The sequence below is a fragment of the Crocodylus siamensis genome, chromosome 1, assembly GCF_052110815.1.
Source record: "Crocodylus siamensis isolate JL-2025a chromosome 1, ASM5211081v1, whole genome shotgun sequence".
Lineage (NCBI taxonomy): Eukaryota > Metazoa > Chordata > Crocodylia > Crocodylidae > Crocodylus > Crocodylus siamensis.
Window position 1 is genome coordinate 425,192,723 of NC_143395.1, and position 16,863 is coordinate 425,209,585.

The 16,863-nt window shown below is 49.3% G+C and overlaps 1 protein-coding gene across 1 annotated transcript in view; it reads left to right on the top strand.

The window, feature by feature from the left end:
* The window catches only part of LOC149875738 (nuclear GTPase SLIP-GC-like), a 62,766-nt gene that overhangs the window by 42,360 nt on the left and 3,543 nt on the right, over positions 1-16,863 (top strand). The window contains exons 13-15 of the mRNA XM_090031134.1: positions 3,096-3,260; positions 5,896-6,053; positions 7,425-7,551. Coding sequence (XP_089887260.1) covers positions 3,096-3,260; positions 5,896-6,053; positions 7,425-7,551 — 450 coding nt within the window. The remainder of the gene's footprint in view (positions 1-3,095; positions 3,261-5,895; positions 6,054-7,424; positions 7,552-16,863) is intronic.

A 16,863-nucleotide genomic window follows, 5' to 3' on the forward strand; every position in this document is an offset into this window, starting at 1 on the left:
AGTGAAGAAATTCTTCCTTATGTCCAGCCTGAAACGGTTTTGCAGGAGTTTATGACTGTTCGACCTTGTCGTCCCTTGGGGCGCTCTGGTGAACAAACGTTCCTATGTTGAAGGGGTCCATGAAAGATGACCATGTGTGACACAGGACAGCTCTCAGGGCCGGGTCTCATGTCTCTATGAAGCAATCCGCCTGATGCTGCCTGTCACGACTTTGTTCTTCCTATATATGGATGGTATGTGCAGGAGACCTCCCAATACTGCCCCGATGCCAGGGGGTGCTATCTACAGCTCTAACCTCCCCTACACCTTAGCCTATGCCTCGCAGATGGCATCCAGGTTAACACTACTCCCACTCTGAGACTGGAGTAGACTGAGTCCAAAGTTGGGCTCCGCACACACAGACATTCACACCACCTCCACTCTCACAGGAGACCTCTTCCACTCCGCCCCTCTCTCACCAGGGCCTCTGGCATACTGCCTGTTACCAGGCCACACTCCACTGCCCTGCTTCTCCTGGAGTGGCCCCTCCTGGGCCATCAGTCTTTGCTACACTCATACTGGCCTCACCACGCAGAACCTTCAGTTCCTGTGAGTTCCCATACTCTACATGGTCCAGCCTTATGCCAAACCGTGGGCTAACTCTGCCCCAAGCCCCTCTCTGGGCACAACTTCTCATGGGGCTGGCTCTACTCAGCGTGCCCCTTGGGCTGTCCTTCAGGCCTACTCCAACTTCAGCCCTACTCAGCCCCCTCACATGCACAGCCTTTCAGGCCTACTCATACTTCAACCCTATTCTGTGCGGGGCCTCCCAATGCTTTCCACACTACCCCCTCTGGGGTCTCCAGGACCTCATATTCCTGCTGGCCCCAGGCACCTACTACTCCCCCAGCTGCCTCCAAAACCCACCCGAAGATGAGGCCTAGGGTTAAGGCACTCCTCCTTGCCTTTCACTGGGGAGGTAACTGGTCTGGCATTTCCTGGAGACTCCCATGCCACCAGGACCCCCACCAGGCCACCCTTCCCTGGCAGGATGCAGTTTTAGGTCATGCCCAGGATCAGGAGCCTCCAAACCATCCCCATAAACTCCTGCCCTACCTCCAAGGTTGTTCCTGCTGCAGCTCAGCTATGCAATGTTTCTGCCTCCCTTGGTATCAGCAAGCTGCAGGCTTTATATGCCATGTGTTCAAAATGGATGGCCACATCAGGCATCTGGTAGCTGCCTGCCTTTGCCCTTAAAGTGTCAGGCACCCAAAGGTGCCCTGTCATGCTATGGTCAATCAAAAATACATGAATTCTGCATTTATATTCCAAAGGGGTCTGCACCTCCATTCAGAATTGTTTAAGGGCCTGCAAATGAAAAAAGGTTGAAAATCACTGTTCTAGGGGTTTCCCAATGGATTCCTTGAGGACCTGCTCTTTGATCTTTCTGGATATAAAAGTCAGGCTGACTGCTTTGTAGTTCCCTAGATCCTCCTTCTTCCCTTTCTTAAAGATGGGTGCTATATTTGCCCTTTTCCAGTCATCCAGGACCTGACCCAACTTCCATAAGTTTCCAAAGAGGATAGCCAATGGTTCCAAAATTACTTCAGCCAATTCCTTCAGTACCCTGGGGTTCATCCAAACCAGCTGTTCCAAATTTGAAAACATTTAGCTTCACTAAGTAATCTCTAACCTGTTCTACTACTCTAGGTTGTTTGTTGTCTTCCACATATATGCTGCCAACTGCACTCATCAGATGGCAGCTTCCCTATTTGTGAAGACAGAAATAGAAAAATCCAATATAGAAAGTAAATATTTCAGCCTTCTCTGCATTGTCCGTGGCTAGATTGCCTTCCTCATTCCTTAATGGAACTAAGGTGTCTGTACTTTTCCTCTTTTTCTTGATATGCCTGTGGAATCCTTATTAACTGCCTTTTATGTTCTTTTCCAGCTGTATCTCAAATTGTGCCTTGTTCTTCTTCTTTTTCTCCCTGCATGCCCATATGATACTATTGTACTCTTCCCTAGTACTATGGCCAAGTTTCTGCTTTTTATAGGATTCCTTTTTGACTTTCAGCCTCTTGCAGAGATCACTATCTAGCCAGGCCTGTTGAACATCTCACTCTTTAATTGCATCTGATGGCTTCCTCCTGTACTCTTAAGAGAGCCTCCTTAAAATAAAGCCAGCTCTTCTGGACTGCTTTTTCCATTGGTTTGATTTTCTGAAGTCCAATATCCTTATTCTGCAGCTGTATTTCCTCCCCTCCCTCCCCCACTCCCATCCCCACCAAGGATCTTCAACTTTGTCATTTTGGGTGGGTCTACATATGCACTTGAATGTGCATTAGCCTATCTTAATGCATATTAAAGTGCCACAAAAAAATCCATACTATTTAGGTAATGCACATAAAAATAGGCTATTGTGCATTAAGAATCACTTAAAAACCATGCTCATCAGTTAATGAACGCAAAGATCGAGTAAGGCATATTTTCCTGGTACCTCACAATGGAGATACTAGTTTTAATATGCATTAACTAAAATGCATTAATGAACATGTAGATACGCCCACTATGGCCATTCATTGGAAGGAGAGACAACTGCTCACTTGTATATCATAGACCCCATGCTGCTGAGAACTAATGGGATTGTTCTTTAGCTTGAATTGATGCAAGGGAGCCTATGTTTTTGATACTGAAAGACCAGAGTTGAATTCTGTCCCCAGAACAAGCCTGGTGACTTGTAGAAATCCCTGCAATCTTTCTACACCACTGCTTGCTCTGTGGGCAGCCCCTGTGTAATGGAGTTGGTGTGAGGAATGCATCCTTTTCTCTAGGACAAATGCACCTACATTTTTTCTGAAGACATGATTTAATTGGTCATTTCCACCCTGTCTGGTGACATCACACCCAGGCACTAACTCCCAATGGAGTACTGTTGGAAGTTCAACACTGCAGGGAGAAAAGAAGGAAGGGTGCCAGCTATACAGTGGGTTTAAACCCCTCTTTCAGCAACCTGGTGTTGTTTAGAGGCTTCCATGAGCTAGAAGAAAAAATCCTGGGATCTGTTTGTTGCCACCAGCTGCTGAGTGATGTCTTGTGCTTCTCTGCCATTCCAGAACTGGAAACTTCAGCAGAACAGCCTGGAGACCTTTGTAATGAAAGCGATCAATGAATTGGAGAAGGAGGTGGAGAACTGTTTTGCTCAGATAGAACAACCTCTTAAGGATGGCATACAGGTGGCAAAAACATCACACCAGAACATTATCGATGGGATCCTAAATGTGAGTAACTAGTTGTTAACTTCCCCGAACATCCTCTAGCTTTCCCACCAGCTTCCATTCCCATACATTGTTAACTGATAATTAAAAGGGAAAAAAAGCTTGGAAATCCATGGGGAAACTTTAGGTAAATACCTAGGTTGTGAACAAACAAACTCATAAACTGATATGGAGTAGGAGAAATTTGTGCAGTGTTTTCACATTGATAAAACAAAATCAATCCTTCCTGAATACCTTAGCAGTGTAATCAATGTACTGCAAGTACTGAAAGAGATTTCCAGCTCAGTGTTTCTAGGTCCAGAAGAGAAAGCATGGCCAGTTAGAAGAAGGCAGTGGTGAAGATGGAAAATTTCAGAAGTGGGATGATAAAGGCCACAATTCATGAGACTGGGAAGTGCTGGAGTCATGCCACCAAAACATGAGTGTTACTATGGGCAAGAAGCAAGTGACAATAAGAAATGATTGGCCACAATGCTGGGCAGATGTGTGGCTGAGGGGAAAAAAGAGTACCTTAACTCCTTCCCACCTGATTGTAATGTGGCAGGGCACTTCTGCGTCCTGTGACTCCAGGTCACCTGTTCACTCCACTGCTACTTTGCAGCATGACAGGGTTTTTTTTTACACTGGGAGATCCTGGTGTCAAAAAATCCATCACTAAAAAACCGGCACGAAGCATGAGGCAGCAGTGTGCATCTTCACAAATACAACCTGGCTGGCCAAAGCCATGTTCTGACTGCCAGCCAAGCTCTAAGCAATTGGCATGGCCCTGCTGCTGCCCTGGAAGGCCCACAGGACTCTAGATAAGGCCTCTGGGGCCAGCAGAGGTGCTAACCCTAGCCTCCCCTACCCTATGGGGGCAATTTCCTGTGTGCTGGAGCACGTGTGGATGGATGTGCCTGGGGACAAATAGTAGCACAAATATGTGCCACTGCTATTTGTCCTGTGGGAAATGCATGCACTTACACATGCTCACTTTTCAGGACATGGCCAATGAGCACAAACAGAAGTTATATTTGTCACGCAATCGGCTCCCTCAATGCATTCTATAGCCATGCCGAGACACACGTGCATGGCTGCAGAGCATTTTAAAAGTGGCTCTGTGTGTGACAAATTAACCCTCATCAAATGTGGAATCAGAGAAAGGTCCTCCATTTTGGTCGGTCTGTGGTATGATTAGGGCTGGGCTGATGTAGCCTAGCCCTGCCCTGGTACTGTCTGTAGGAAAGGAAGGGGAAAGAGGGGAGGAGCTGAGGGCTGGGGATTTGCCTAATCTGTCCTGGAGTGGGGAGCAGGTGGATTGAAGACCACCCCCCTCCAGCCCTTCCCCCGCCAGCTCAGGCTAGGCAAGCCCCAGATTACTGCTGGCTCCCCCTCACTTCCTGCATGCAGCACCAGAATTGGAGGGGCGGTGGTTGTGGGGAGAGCGAGGGGAGCTAGGGGAAAGAGGCTGCATGCAGGCTACTCAGGCTTGAGTGGTTCCAAAGTGGAGCTTGATCACTCGCGCCCCACAACCCGACTGATGAATGTCTGTAGGGTCGGCGGAGCAGGCTAACGTTTGCAAAGCACCATGAGTTAGAGAAGGGGCCTGCAAGGCTGTCACTGCCCGTCGTGTTCTGATGCGTTCTGTCCTGGCATGGCGTAAATATTCATTCAACCCCAGGTAAATTTCACACAGATTGGTTGGGTTATACTCAATGAAGGTGGCCCATTATCTGTCGAGGGCTATTTTCAGCTGGTTTAAAGAAATTTAAGTTTGTAATAAAGGTTCGTTTATTTTTATCTTAAGTAGCATTCTTAGGAGGAGTCAGAAGATGAAGTAAGGCTTAATAAAAGGGCAATGGAGAAAAGGCTGTCTCATGCTGCATAACAACCCCCCACTACCCAGTAGGGCTTGGGTCAACCTCCCTGGTGTGGGCAAAGGGATAGTTAATGAGTAAGGCTGCTGGAATCCAGACCCACCTCGCTCCTTTACTTGCATCAGCAAAGGGCCACATTCTGCTTTTATGCTTCAGTAGGTAAAATCAGGACAAAGAGGGAAGAAAATGGTCTCCCCAGTCAGGCTTTTTTCACAGTACAAGTAAAGAAGCAGGCTCTCTGCAATATGCATTGAAGCTGCTGATTTCCTTCCAGAACACAGCAGCTGGGGAAGGAGCCACTGCCTGCCTTCTCCTTGCACATTGCTCAGGGGTTGGAGGGGAGACTTGGGTCTAGTCCCCTCTTCTGCCTGAAGGTCTTCAAACTCGCATCTCCCACCTCCCAGAAGAGTGTGGTAGACTCTTGTGGAGCAGGATGGGTTGAGGGAGCACATGCTCCCCATCCTTTTAAAGCTGTTCTACATCGCATAAATGAATGAAAGATTTATTGGGGGAGGAAGTGTGTTTAGAAATCTGTAGATGAAAGGGTTTGCTTTCAAAGCACTGTCTATGCATTTTGTTTGAAGCAGTAATTGGAGAAAATGCTGAGAAAGCCTTTGGTGAAATGGTCAGAAACTCAGGCACAGTGGAGCTTTGACCCTTGTTTGGAGTTTCTGGGTGCTACATAGTGCAAAGTCATTATCTCTTCCTCCTCCTCCCCACCCCATTGTCTTTGTAATCCTTACCACACCAACTTCATTATGACCATGTTTCCAATGATGTAGCGAACCAGGGGAAAACGAGGTTATCACCAGACCCTGAAAGCCTTGTGCCTGAAGAATGGCATGTATGCATCCCGGATCTTCGCACGCTTGGACATAAATGATGCTCTTGCTCAACCCATCTATAAAAAAATCAACATAATATTTGGAACCATCTTCAGGTGAGAGAGACCCTGTTCCGCCCTGAGGGCAGAAAGCCTGACTTGCCATTGAGGCTGTACTCATTAGTCCTCAGCTTCCTGACTTACAGGGGTAGGTCAGTCCTGTGGGGTCCCTGTCACCTTCCCAACCCCATTACAATGGGACTAGCATTATCACTGTAGAGAACAGTCTCTGCCCCAATATGCCTGTTTATGTTTGTTCTCCAGCATTTTTCAGTATCATTGCTTGTATGATGGAGCCAGGGGAACCCCATCATGCTGCACAGGCTATAGCAACAAAGGCAGGTCCTACCCAGAGATGTCATAGTCTGGGTGTCAGAGGATGGGACAGGTGGACAAACCAGATTGAGAAGAGAAGTATAGTGAGATGAGTAGCAAAAAGAGCAGGGTTTAGCAGAAAAGCAGGAGTTCCCATCTTGTCTTTGCCTATCTGCTTTTCAGAGTAGAACTATCTATAAGAACCACAAAGGGCTTTAAGGGAGAGATGGTTACATCTTAAGTAATTTTGCAGCACCACCTTAGATTTCAGCAGTGTGCACCCGATTCACACTGACAAAACAGAAGAACATGGCGGCAGACTGCTTTAAAAGGGCCCAATCCCACAATAATCTGAGCCCTCATTGCATGAGGATTCAGATGAAGATGCTCCAAAATGGAGAACCTTCATTAATGTCTGTCTGCACACACTAAGAGCAGAGCTCGGCTGACTACAGACCACTGAGAAAAGGAGCAGAGGGAGTTTGGTCCAGGGTTTCTCAGCTGGTGCTGAAGGGTGGGGCAGGTGGACTGGATCTGCTCCAAATTCCAGCTGAATACCCCAACCCCTGGGACTCAACACCAAATATCTGTTGGGTTTGGGGTATCACAGTAACTCAGCAGGGAACTGCACTTCTGTCTGTGCCTCCTCCTGCTTCTCTTTAATTTCTGTGTAACTAAGTCACATAAGGAGTGAGGCAATGGTGACCAGCCTGAAAGTCAGTGCCCACTTGGCATTTTCAATGGCTTCAGATATGAAAAGGAAACCTATAAAACTGTCTGACATATCTTGGGCCTTTAAGATGGCACAGGCAATAGAGATGCCTTTCCTGCTGACTTGCCGTTATCTCCACTTCTCTGTAGTTTCTAGTGACTTACTGTAGCTGGCTGTTTGTGCATTTCCAGAAAACAAGGGTGGCAAGAGAGTCTCCTCTGCCCAAATGAGATCAGGGCAAAGGGAAGTGAAGCTACCTTTTCTGATGTGAGTTGTCTCCTGCACTCTGCTGCCCCAGGACAGGGCCCTTCCCTCCTGCCTCCCCATCCACAGGGGGAAGCCTCCTCATCAGCAGAGGGGGAAAGCCTATTGTCCTTTTAATGATCAATGTTTTATTATAGTAATAGGAACCAAGCAGGCACCCAAGCCCTATTGAAAGACATCCTTGAGACATTCAGGTGCTCCGTGCAGAAGAAATTCAAGGAGGATGGGAAGAAGAGCAGTTGGCTTAACTGCCTTGAGCAAGAAGTAAGTCCATGTTCAGAGGTGAGAAAACCAGGCCAGTGGCCCACCACGGAGTGCTTTGTGCTGCCAGCAGCAGACCAGGCCATGAGGCATCTGCTGGGTGGAGGCTGAGGAGACTGCAGGGCAGGTCTAAGTAGGGAACAAGTGTAGGGGACTCTCAGGGACACAAAGGGTAAAGTTATGAATAATCTACTATGAAGGCTTCTCTTGTCTGTGATGAACACCTGTGATGACCTCAGATAGGAGAGGGGGATTTTAAGAATTCTACCGTGTACCCAATACACACAACATGTAACAGTTATTACCGAGGAGAGGGAAACAGAATCATAGAAAATTCAGTCTGGAAGGAACCTCAGGAGGTCATATCTAGTCCAACCTCCTGCTCAAAGCAGGACCAGCCCCGACTCCATCATCCCAGCCAAGGCTTTGTCTGTCTGGGACTTCAAAACCTCCAAGAATGGAGAGCCCACCACCTCTCTGGGTAACCTATTCCAGCATTTCACCACCTTCCTAGTGAGACAGTTGTATCTAATATATATTAGACTCAAGAAGTCTATGGGTCAATGAGAGGTAAAGCGCTGCTCAACCTGGTACTGGTTACCGGGGATGACCAAATTGGCAACCTAGTGATAGATGGGAAGCTGCGTGACAGTGACCACGAGTTGATCACCTTCACCATCCGCCATAAAGCTGGAAAGTCAGTCAGCAACACGGAAGTCCTTCACTTCAGGAAAGCTGACTTTGACAAGCTCAGGAAACTTGTCCGGGAGGCCCTAAGGGACCATGACCCCAGAGGGAGGGGAGTTCAGGAAGAGTGGTTGCTCCTCATTGAGTGATCCTCAATGAACAAGCTAAGTCTATTCCATCTCAGAGGAAAGGCAGCAAGAGGGCTCAGCAGCCCCCCTGGCTCTCCAGGGAACTGGTGGACCTCCTCCAGCTAAAAAGAAAGGCCTACAAAGGATGGAGGACGGGATTCACCTCCAAAGAGGAATATTCTGCACTGGTCCGGTCCTGCAGGGAGCAAACCAGGAAAGCCAAGGCTGCAACTGAACTCCAACTAGCTTCGATAATTAAGGACAATAAAAAGTCCTTTTTCAGATATGTGGGGAGCCGGAGGAAAAGCAAGGGCAACATTGGATCCCTGCTGAACCAGATGGGGCAACTGACAACTGACACTCAGGAAAAAGCCAACGTATTAAATGGGTACTTTGCATCGGTCTTTCATCAGTCCCACGGGACGCCCATGTCCACTCCGGGACAGTTAGGTCGGGGTAAGGGAGACTCCCTGCCCTCCATCAATGCTGACCCCATGAAGGAACACCTTGAGAGGCTGGATATCTTTAAGTGAGCCAGACCTGATACCCCAGGGTACTCAAGGAGCTGGTGAGCATCATAGCCCAGACTCTGGCACGGATCTTTGAGAACTCCTGGCGCTCTGGTGTAGTGCCCGAAAACTGGAAGATGGCCAATGTGGTGTCTGTCTTCCAGAAAGGGAGGAAAGTGGGTCTAGCAAGCTATAGGTCCATCAGCCTGACCTTTATCCCGGGGAAGGTCTTAGAAAAGTTTATTAAAGAGGCCATCCTTAATGGACTGGTTGATGCTGACATCCTGAGGGATAGCCAGCATGGGTTTCTTGTGGGGTAGGTCTTGCTTGACCAGTCTCATTTCCTTCTACAACCAGATGACCTATCACCTGGACAAGGGAGAAGTGATTGATGTCATATATCTTGACTTCAAATAAGCCTTCAATCTGGTATCCCATGATCACCTCTTGGCAAAAACCGGCCAATTGTGCGCTTGGGTCCACCACAATCTCCTGGCTGGGAAATTGGCTCTGTGGCAGGAAGCCACCTTTGTTTCTTCCTAAAATCTCTGTGCTGTGACAATATGATTAGGATGGGCCCAGCAGAGGAGACACACCCTTACCCTATCTCTTTAGGTAACCTGAGCTGGCTACAGTCCTGAGGGAGCGGGGAAACCTGCTCCCTGTGCCGATGTGACTGGTATCAGATACCTGGGTGAGGGGCTTCTACCTGGTGGGCTAGAGTCAATACCAACCTTGTTTCACCTGCAAATATAATCCCAGGGAGGACCCTTACCATTCAAGGGGTGGGATCCCTGCCATTTGAGGTACAGGTAACCTGTCCACCCATCAAGTGGAGAGGCTGCGCGATGTGCATAGAGCTGAATGTGCTGGAAGGGGCTCCAGTCCCCATCCTGGTGGGACGGGATATTATTGAGCTAGAACTCCTGCACCGGGAGGTGGATCAGGTCCTAAAGCTAGAGCCCCACCCTATTAATGCGGTGACTCATCAACAGAGCAGAAAGGCTAGAGGGGGAGGGTTAGAAACTCCCCAAGAGACAGCCACACCATTGGCTGCAGTGGGAGAGGCCCCTGTGGAGGACAATCACATACCAGTCCCTGAAGGTGAAGGTGCACTCCCTGCAGGAGCACCCAAACTCCCTGCTAATTGCTTGGCCAGGCAAGAAGAGTTCAAGCAGGAGGTTCTAGCGGACCCCAGCTTGGAGGACCTCCAGCAGATGGCTCAGGAGCAAGAGACTGAGTTCACCCCAGAGAAGAGGGAACAGGTGGTCTGGAATAAAGGACTTATCTATTGGCTGTAGGTACCAAAGAAGCATGCCGAGACCTGGGAACCCCATCGCCAGATCATAGTACCTTGTAAATACAGACAACAATTGCTCTCCATGGCTCACGATTTACCGTGTGCTGGTCACATGGGCAGGAAATGGACACGCTGGCGGCTGCAGGCAAACTTTTATTGGCCCAGAATTGCCCAGAATGTGACGGACTACTGCCGATCTTGCGAGATGTGTCAGTGGATGGGCAAAAGTGGGGACAAGAGAAAGACTCCCCTACAGCACCTCTCTATCATTGATCAACCCTTCCAAAGAGTGAGGATAGACATTGTAGGCCCTCTGAGGCATAAGACCCGTAGAGGGAAGAAATATGGGTCTAGGGGATTTTGCAACTCGGTACCCGGAGGCAGTTGCCTTGACCTCCACCGAGGCAGCTGTGGTTGCTGATGCCCTAACCAAGATCTTCTTTCAGCTGGGTTTTCCCTCCAAGATCTTGACTGACTGGGCTGGAAACTTCCTGGCAGAGGTGATGAGGTGCCTGTGGGAATGCTGTGGGGTGAAACACCTCAAGACCACAGCCTACTACACTCACACAAATGGGCTAGTAGAGAGGTTTAATGGGACCTTGAAAGGGATGCTAACCCCAATGACTGGGATGGGAAACTTCCGCATTTGCTCTTTGCCTACCGGGAGGTGCTCTAGGAGTCCACTGGGTTCTCGCCATTCGAGTTGATGTTTGGGAGGCGAGTTCGAGGTCCTCTCGATTTGGTGAGAGAGGAGTGGGAAGGGAAAATCCCTTCGCCAAGACCTCTGTGGTGGAGTATGTGCTGAACTTTCGTCAGACACTGACTGACATGATGAAAGTGGCACGAGAGTCCCTGGGACAGGCCCAGGAGAAGCAAAGGTCCTGGTATGATGAAAAGGCTCGCTTACGTACCTTTGACTGTGATGATAAGGTTATGGTTTTCCTGCCACTAAAGACAGACAAGCTACGAGCTGCTTGGGAAGGTCCTCATGTTGTCCTGGACGAGCTGGATGATGTGACCTATGTAGTGGCCAGGAGTGGGAGCAAGCCTAAGAGAGTTCATGTGAACATGCTTAAACCATACTTTGGTAGAGGTGATGCAGTATTCTGGATTTCCTCAGTAAAAGGATCACCTGAGGACCCAGAGGAGCCGGTCAATGTATGTTGACTGGGATGGAGAAGCAGGAATGGAGGAACTCCACCTTCTGGACCATCTGCTCTCCCAGGACAAGGACAAGCTGCTCACAGCACTCAAAGATTGTGTGGCAGTGTTCTCCAACAAACCAGGTAAAATGGACCTGGCAGTACACTCTATAGACACGAGCAGCCATTGCCCTATACACTCCAGACCGTACTCATTAATGAGAAAGTAAAGCAAGAAATAACACGAGAGATCACAGAGATGGAAGGGTTAGGGGTAATCCAGCCTTCAGGGAGTCCCTGGGCCAGCCCGGTGGTACTCGTCCGGAAGCAGGACGGGCCCGTCCGGTTCTGTGTGGACTACGGGAAGCTGAACGCTATCACCACCCCGATGCATACCCTATGCCCAGGAGGGACACTTTGCTCGATCGCCTGGACCCAGCCAAAGTTATCTCTACTCTCGATCTGTCCTGGCAAATGGAACTGAATCCGGATGCCATAGCCAAGTCTGCATTTACCACCCCTGTGGGATTATATGAGTTTAAGGTTTTACCTTTCGGTATGCGCAACTCTCCTGTATCCTTTCAAAGACTGATTAATAACTTGCTACAAGGGTGTGAGCAGTTTGCCATGGCTTACATCGATGACATCACCATCTTCAGTCAGGGCTTTGAAACACACCTGATTCATTTGGCCACTGTGTTAAGTAAGATCAAGCAAGCTGGTTTTACGGTGAAAGCCAAAAAGTGCCAGTGGGCACTCTCTGAAGTGGTATATTTGGGACATCATGTGGGTGGAGGTTATATTGCTCCCTTGTGGAACAAGATCTAGGCCATTAAGGACTGGCCGCCTCCACAAACCAAGAAGCAAGTCAGAGCCTTCCTCGGCCTGGCCGGATATTACAGGCGGTTTGTCCCGGGATTTGGAGTGACGGCGGCACCCCTACATGAGCTGACCAGGAAGGGCAGCCCTGATCCAGTGGTCTGGAGGCCAGGGTGCCAAGAAGCATTCCACACCCTAAAGGCTTCCCTGGTCAAATGACCAATCCTGAAGGCACCGCTGTATGATAAACCTTTCTACTTCGCCACGGATTCCTCCAACACAGGACTAGGAGCCGTACTCCTACAAGAGCACCAAGAGACGTGGCACCCCGTGGTGTACCTAAGCCAGAAGTTAATCCCTCGGGAGCAGAACCTGTCGTCTATTGAGAAAGAGTGTTTGGCAATCGTCTGGGCACTGAACAAGCTGAGGCCCTATTTATGGGGGCAGCAGTTCACCGTCCTATCAGACCATGCCCCACTGCAGTGGCTGAAGACAATGCAAAACACCAATGCCAAGCTTCAACGATGGGCCTGGCAGCTTCAAGAGTTCAACTTCACTGTCAAACACATCAAGGGAAGCCAGAATGTGATAGCAGATGCCGTGTCGCGAAAGGACTCGGGGTAGTGGGTTGGATGGACTCAGACCCACCTGAGAGAGCTCTTGTGGAGAAGTTCCTGAACGTGCTATCATGTTTTATATGTGTTATTGTTAGGATCAGTATTATGGGGTGTGTAATTACTCTTCAGGTGTCAAAGGCGACACTTCCAAACAAAGCACACTTGTACTCATAGCTCTGTAAAGCTAGGTGTCCAAGCTTTGAAAGGAGGGGGGAAGTGTGGCAGGAAGCCACCTTTGTTTCTCTCCAAAATCTCTGTGCTGTGACAATGTGATGAGGATGGGCCCAGCAGAGGAGACGCACTCTTACCCTTTCTCTTCAGGTAACCTGAGCGGGCTGCTTTCCTGAGGGAGAGGGGAAAACTTCTCCCTCTGCCTACATGACTGGTATCATATACCTGGGTGAGGGGCTTCTACTTGGTGGGCTAGAGTCTGCCCGGCAACTGGTGATGTATTTTAAATTGGTTAGCTAACAGCCAATAGATGCTGGCCTCCGTTGGACCAGGTGAATGAGGTCACAGGGGCTCTATGGGATTCCTATGATATTGCTCTATCTTGTACCCTATTTTCACCCTACTCCTGTAATCAATAAAGTCTCCTTTGTGACCGGTGTAGGAGACTTACTGAGGGGTGGACCTAAATTATGCCTAAGAGACCCCTTAGGTCTGCAGACTAAGGGAGACTTTCTTTTTTGGCCCCTGACTGGGGAAGTGCCCCGAGTACCTGTACTGGTTCGAGTACCCATAGGACTTTTAGGCCGTGTTTCCCTGAGGACACAGGGCTGAGACAGTCCCTTCTCGGGGTGGTGGGAGCTTACGTTACCCCCAGGGTAGTGAGTGTGCTCCAGAAAGGGGGTCAGCCGGATGCAAGGCACGCCTAGGAAAGCACTCAGGGCCTGGAAGGTGGTTGGGCACAGTAATGTGGGTGGCTCAATGCAGGAGCGCCCCGTACTGGCCTGCCACAGGCTCCATGGTCAGACCCAGAGGGTGGTAATTGACGGAAGTCACTCATCATGGTGCCCTGTGACCAGCGGGGTCCCCCAAGGCTCTGTCCTTGGACCCATATTCTTCAACATCTTCATCAATGTTGTGGACATTGGAGTCAGAAGTGGACCGGCCAAGTTTGCCGATGACACCAAACTTTGGGGCAAAGCATCCACGCCAGAAGACAGGCGGGTGATCCAGGCTGACCTAGACAGGCTCAGCAAATTGATGGACGAGAACCTGATGTTGTCTAACACCAAAAAATGTAAGGTTCTCCACCTTGGGAGGAAAAACCTGCAGCATCCTTATAGGGTTGGCAGTGTAACACTGGCTAGCACTATGGTGTGGCGAAATGCCGGGCTAGCGGCTCCGGCACCGCTTAGGGGAGCCGCGGGCTTTGCAGAGTTGTGCGACCGCGCGGCTTGTGGGGCGGAATTGAGGTAGCTCTTAGCCGCCCTCGAGGTTCGCCGAGTTGGCACAGGTAGACGACTTAGAGTAAGTTGTTAGTGTCTCTTAATCCATAGGGTGTCCATTGGTTCACGAGGTTCCAGAGCCAGCCCTTGCGTTCCAACAGTGGAGCTGGTCCAAAGCTAGGTGCGGCTGCCGGCTCCTTAAGTCCCAGAACTGGTCAACGGCTCATGAATGGGAAATACAAAGCAATACTGTAACACGGTGAATCGTTGTCAGTTGTCGGATTTCTGAGGCCTTTGTTTTCGCTGGGATACGCCCAGGCGGGGAGGCTGAGAACCGGTCTGCGGGGTGATCGGGTCCACAGAGTTTTCCAGTTGTCGTCTCTGCTGCTTCCTGCTTTTTTGCCTCTTTTATAGATGTTTGTTGGACTGCCTTTATGACACTAACTAGATAGGATAATTTTCTTTTACATAATTATTGCTAGGCAGATTTTCTACATAAGTTTCATTTCTGCAGAAATGACACTTCTAGATAAGAAATGAAATTGACAGAATGCGCATGTGTAGCTTAATGCCAGTGGAGAGAAGTACAAAGCGTTCACTTTGATTAACAGTCAACTTCAAGGTTACATAAATGTGAGAGTGCTGCGCGGCAGTTATACAGAAAAGGAAAAATAATATAAAGTCTTTGCTAAAAACTATAAGATAGTTACATATGGAAGAAAGAGACTTGGGGGTCATCACTGACCACAAGATGAACATGAGCCTGCAATGCGATGCTGTGGCTAGTAAAGTGACCAAAATGCTGGCGTGCATCCATAGATGCTTCTCGAGCAAATCCCGGGACGTCATTCTCCCCTTGTACTCGGCCTTGGTGAGGCCGCAGCTGGAGTACTGCATCCAGTTTTGGGCTCCACAATTCAAAAAGGATGTGGAGAAGCTTGAGAGAGTCCAGAGAAGAGCCCCATGATAGCCACATGATCGGAGGTCAGGAAAACAGACCTTATGACAACAGGCTGAGAGCCATGGGGCTCTTTATCTTGGAAAAGCGCAGGCTCAGGGCTGATCTGATGGCCACCTGTAAGTTTATCAGGGGTGACCACCAGGATCTGGGGGAACGTTTGTTCACCAGAGCACCCCAAGGGTTGAACAGTCATAAACTCCTGCAAGACCGTTTCAGGCTGGTCACACGGAAGAATTTCTTCACAGTCCGAGCCCCCAAGGTCTGGAACAGTCTGCCATCGGAGGTGGTTCAAGCACCTACATTGAACACCTTCAAAAGCAAATTGGATGCTTATCTTGCTGGGATCCTATGACCCCAGCTGACTTCCTGCCCTTTGGGTGGGGGGCTGGACTCGATGATCTTCCAAGGTCCCTTCCAGCCCTAATTTCTATGAAATGTATGAAATCTATCCTCAACTTTCCTTGCTGCAACTTGAGTCCATTGCTCCTTGTTCTGTCATCTGCCCCTATTGAGAACATCCTCTTTGCAACCCCCTGCTGGCAGGTGAAGGCTGCTATTAAATCTCCTTCTCAGACTTCTGTTCTCCAGACTGAATAATCCTAGTTTTCTCAGCCTCTCCTCACAAGTCACATGCCCTAGCCCCCAGGCCATTTTTGTTAGCCTCTGATAGACTCTATCCACCTTGTCCACATCCTTTCTGTAGTGGGGGCCCAAAACTGGACACAGGACTCCAGATGTGGCCTCCCCAGTGCTGAATAGAGGGGAAGAATCACTGCCCTCACTCTGCTGGCACCGCTCCTCCCAGTGCAGCCCAGGATGCCATTAGCCTTCTTAGTGACAAGGGCACACTGCTTGGTCCTGTTCAGCTTCTTGTCCACTGTCACCTCCAGGTGCTTTTCTGCACAGCTGCTGCCCAGCAAGTCACCTCCAACCTGCACTGGTGCATGGGGTTGTTCCCTCCTAAGTGCAGGACCTTGCACTTCTCCTTCTTGACCTTAATGCGATTTCATAGTTTCATAGTTTCTAGGGTCGGAAGGGACCTGAGCAGATCATCTAGTCCGACCCCCTGCCATGGCAGGAAAGAGTACTGGGGTCAAATGACCCCAGCAAGATGTTCATCTAACCTCCTCTTAAACACCCCCAGGGTAGGAGCTAGCACCACTTCTCTTGGAAGCTGGTTCCAGACCCTAGCCGCCCTGACCGTGAAGTCGCACCTCCTGATATCTAACCTAAACCTACCCTCTGCCAGCTTGTGACCATTATTCCTGGTGGTGCTCGGGGGAACAGTGACTCCCCCAATGCCTGCTGATCCCCCCTGACTAGTTTATAACTTACTTATTTATTTTGGTCCAATCCTCCAATTTGTCAAGGTCTCTCTGAACCTAACCCTTTCCTCTAATTTATCTACTTCTCCCCCCCTGCTTGGTGTCATCTGCAAACTTGCTGACGGTGTAGTCCTCCCTGTCTTCCAAATCATAGATGAATGTTGATGACATCCCTATTTTGCAGGATGGATTGGCCACAGAATAATTTACAGAATCTTAATTTCTGCTTTAAATGATGCTGGCAGTAACTACTCCATAGGAGCCACCCAGCCAGCTACAGACGGCCTAGCAGAGGGCAAAGGGCTGGGGCCTTGGGGTGTTTGCATTCAGGGAAACTGGCTTTTTGCAGCTGAGAGATTCCCATGTAGTAGGAGCATTGCTAGTTGCTTTGTGCTGCCTGAGCTCGAAGATAATCCAGCATCAAGTCTCTACC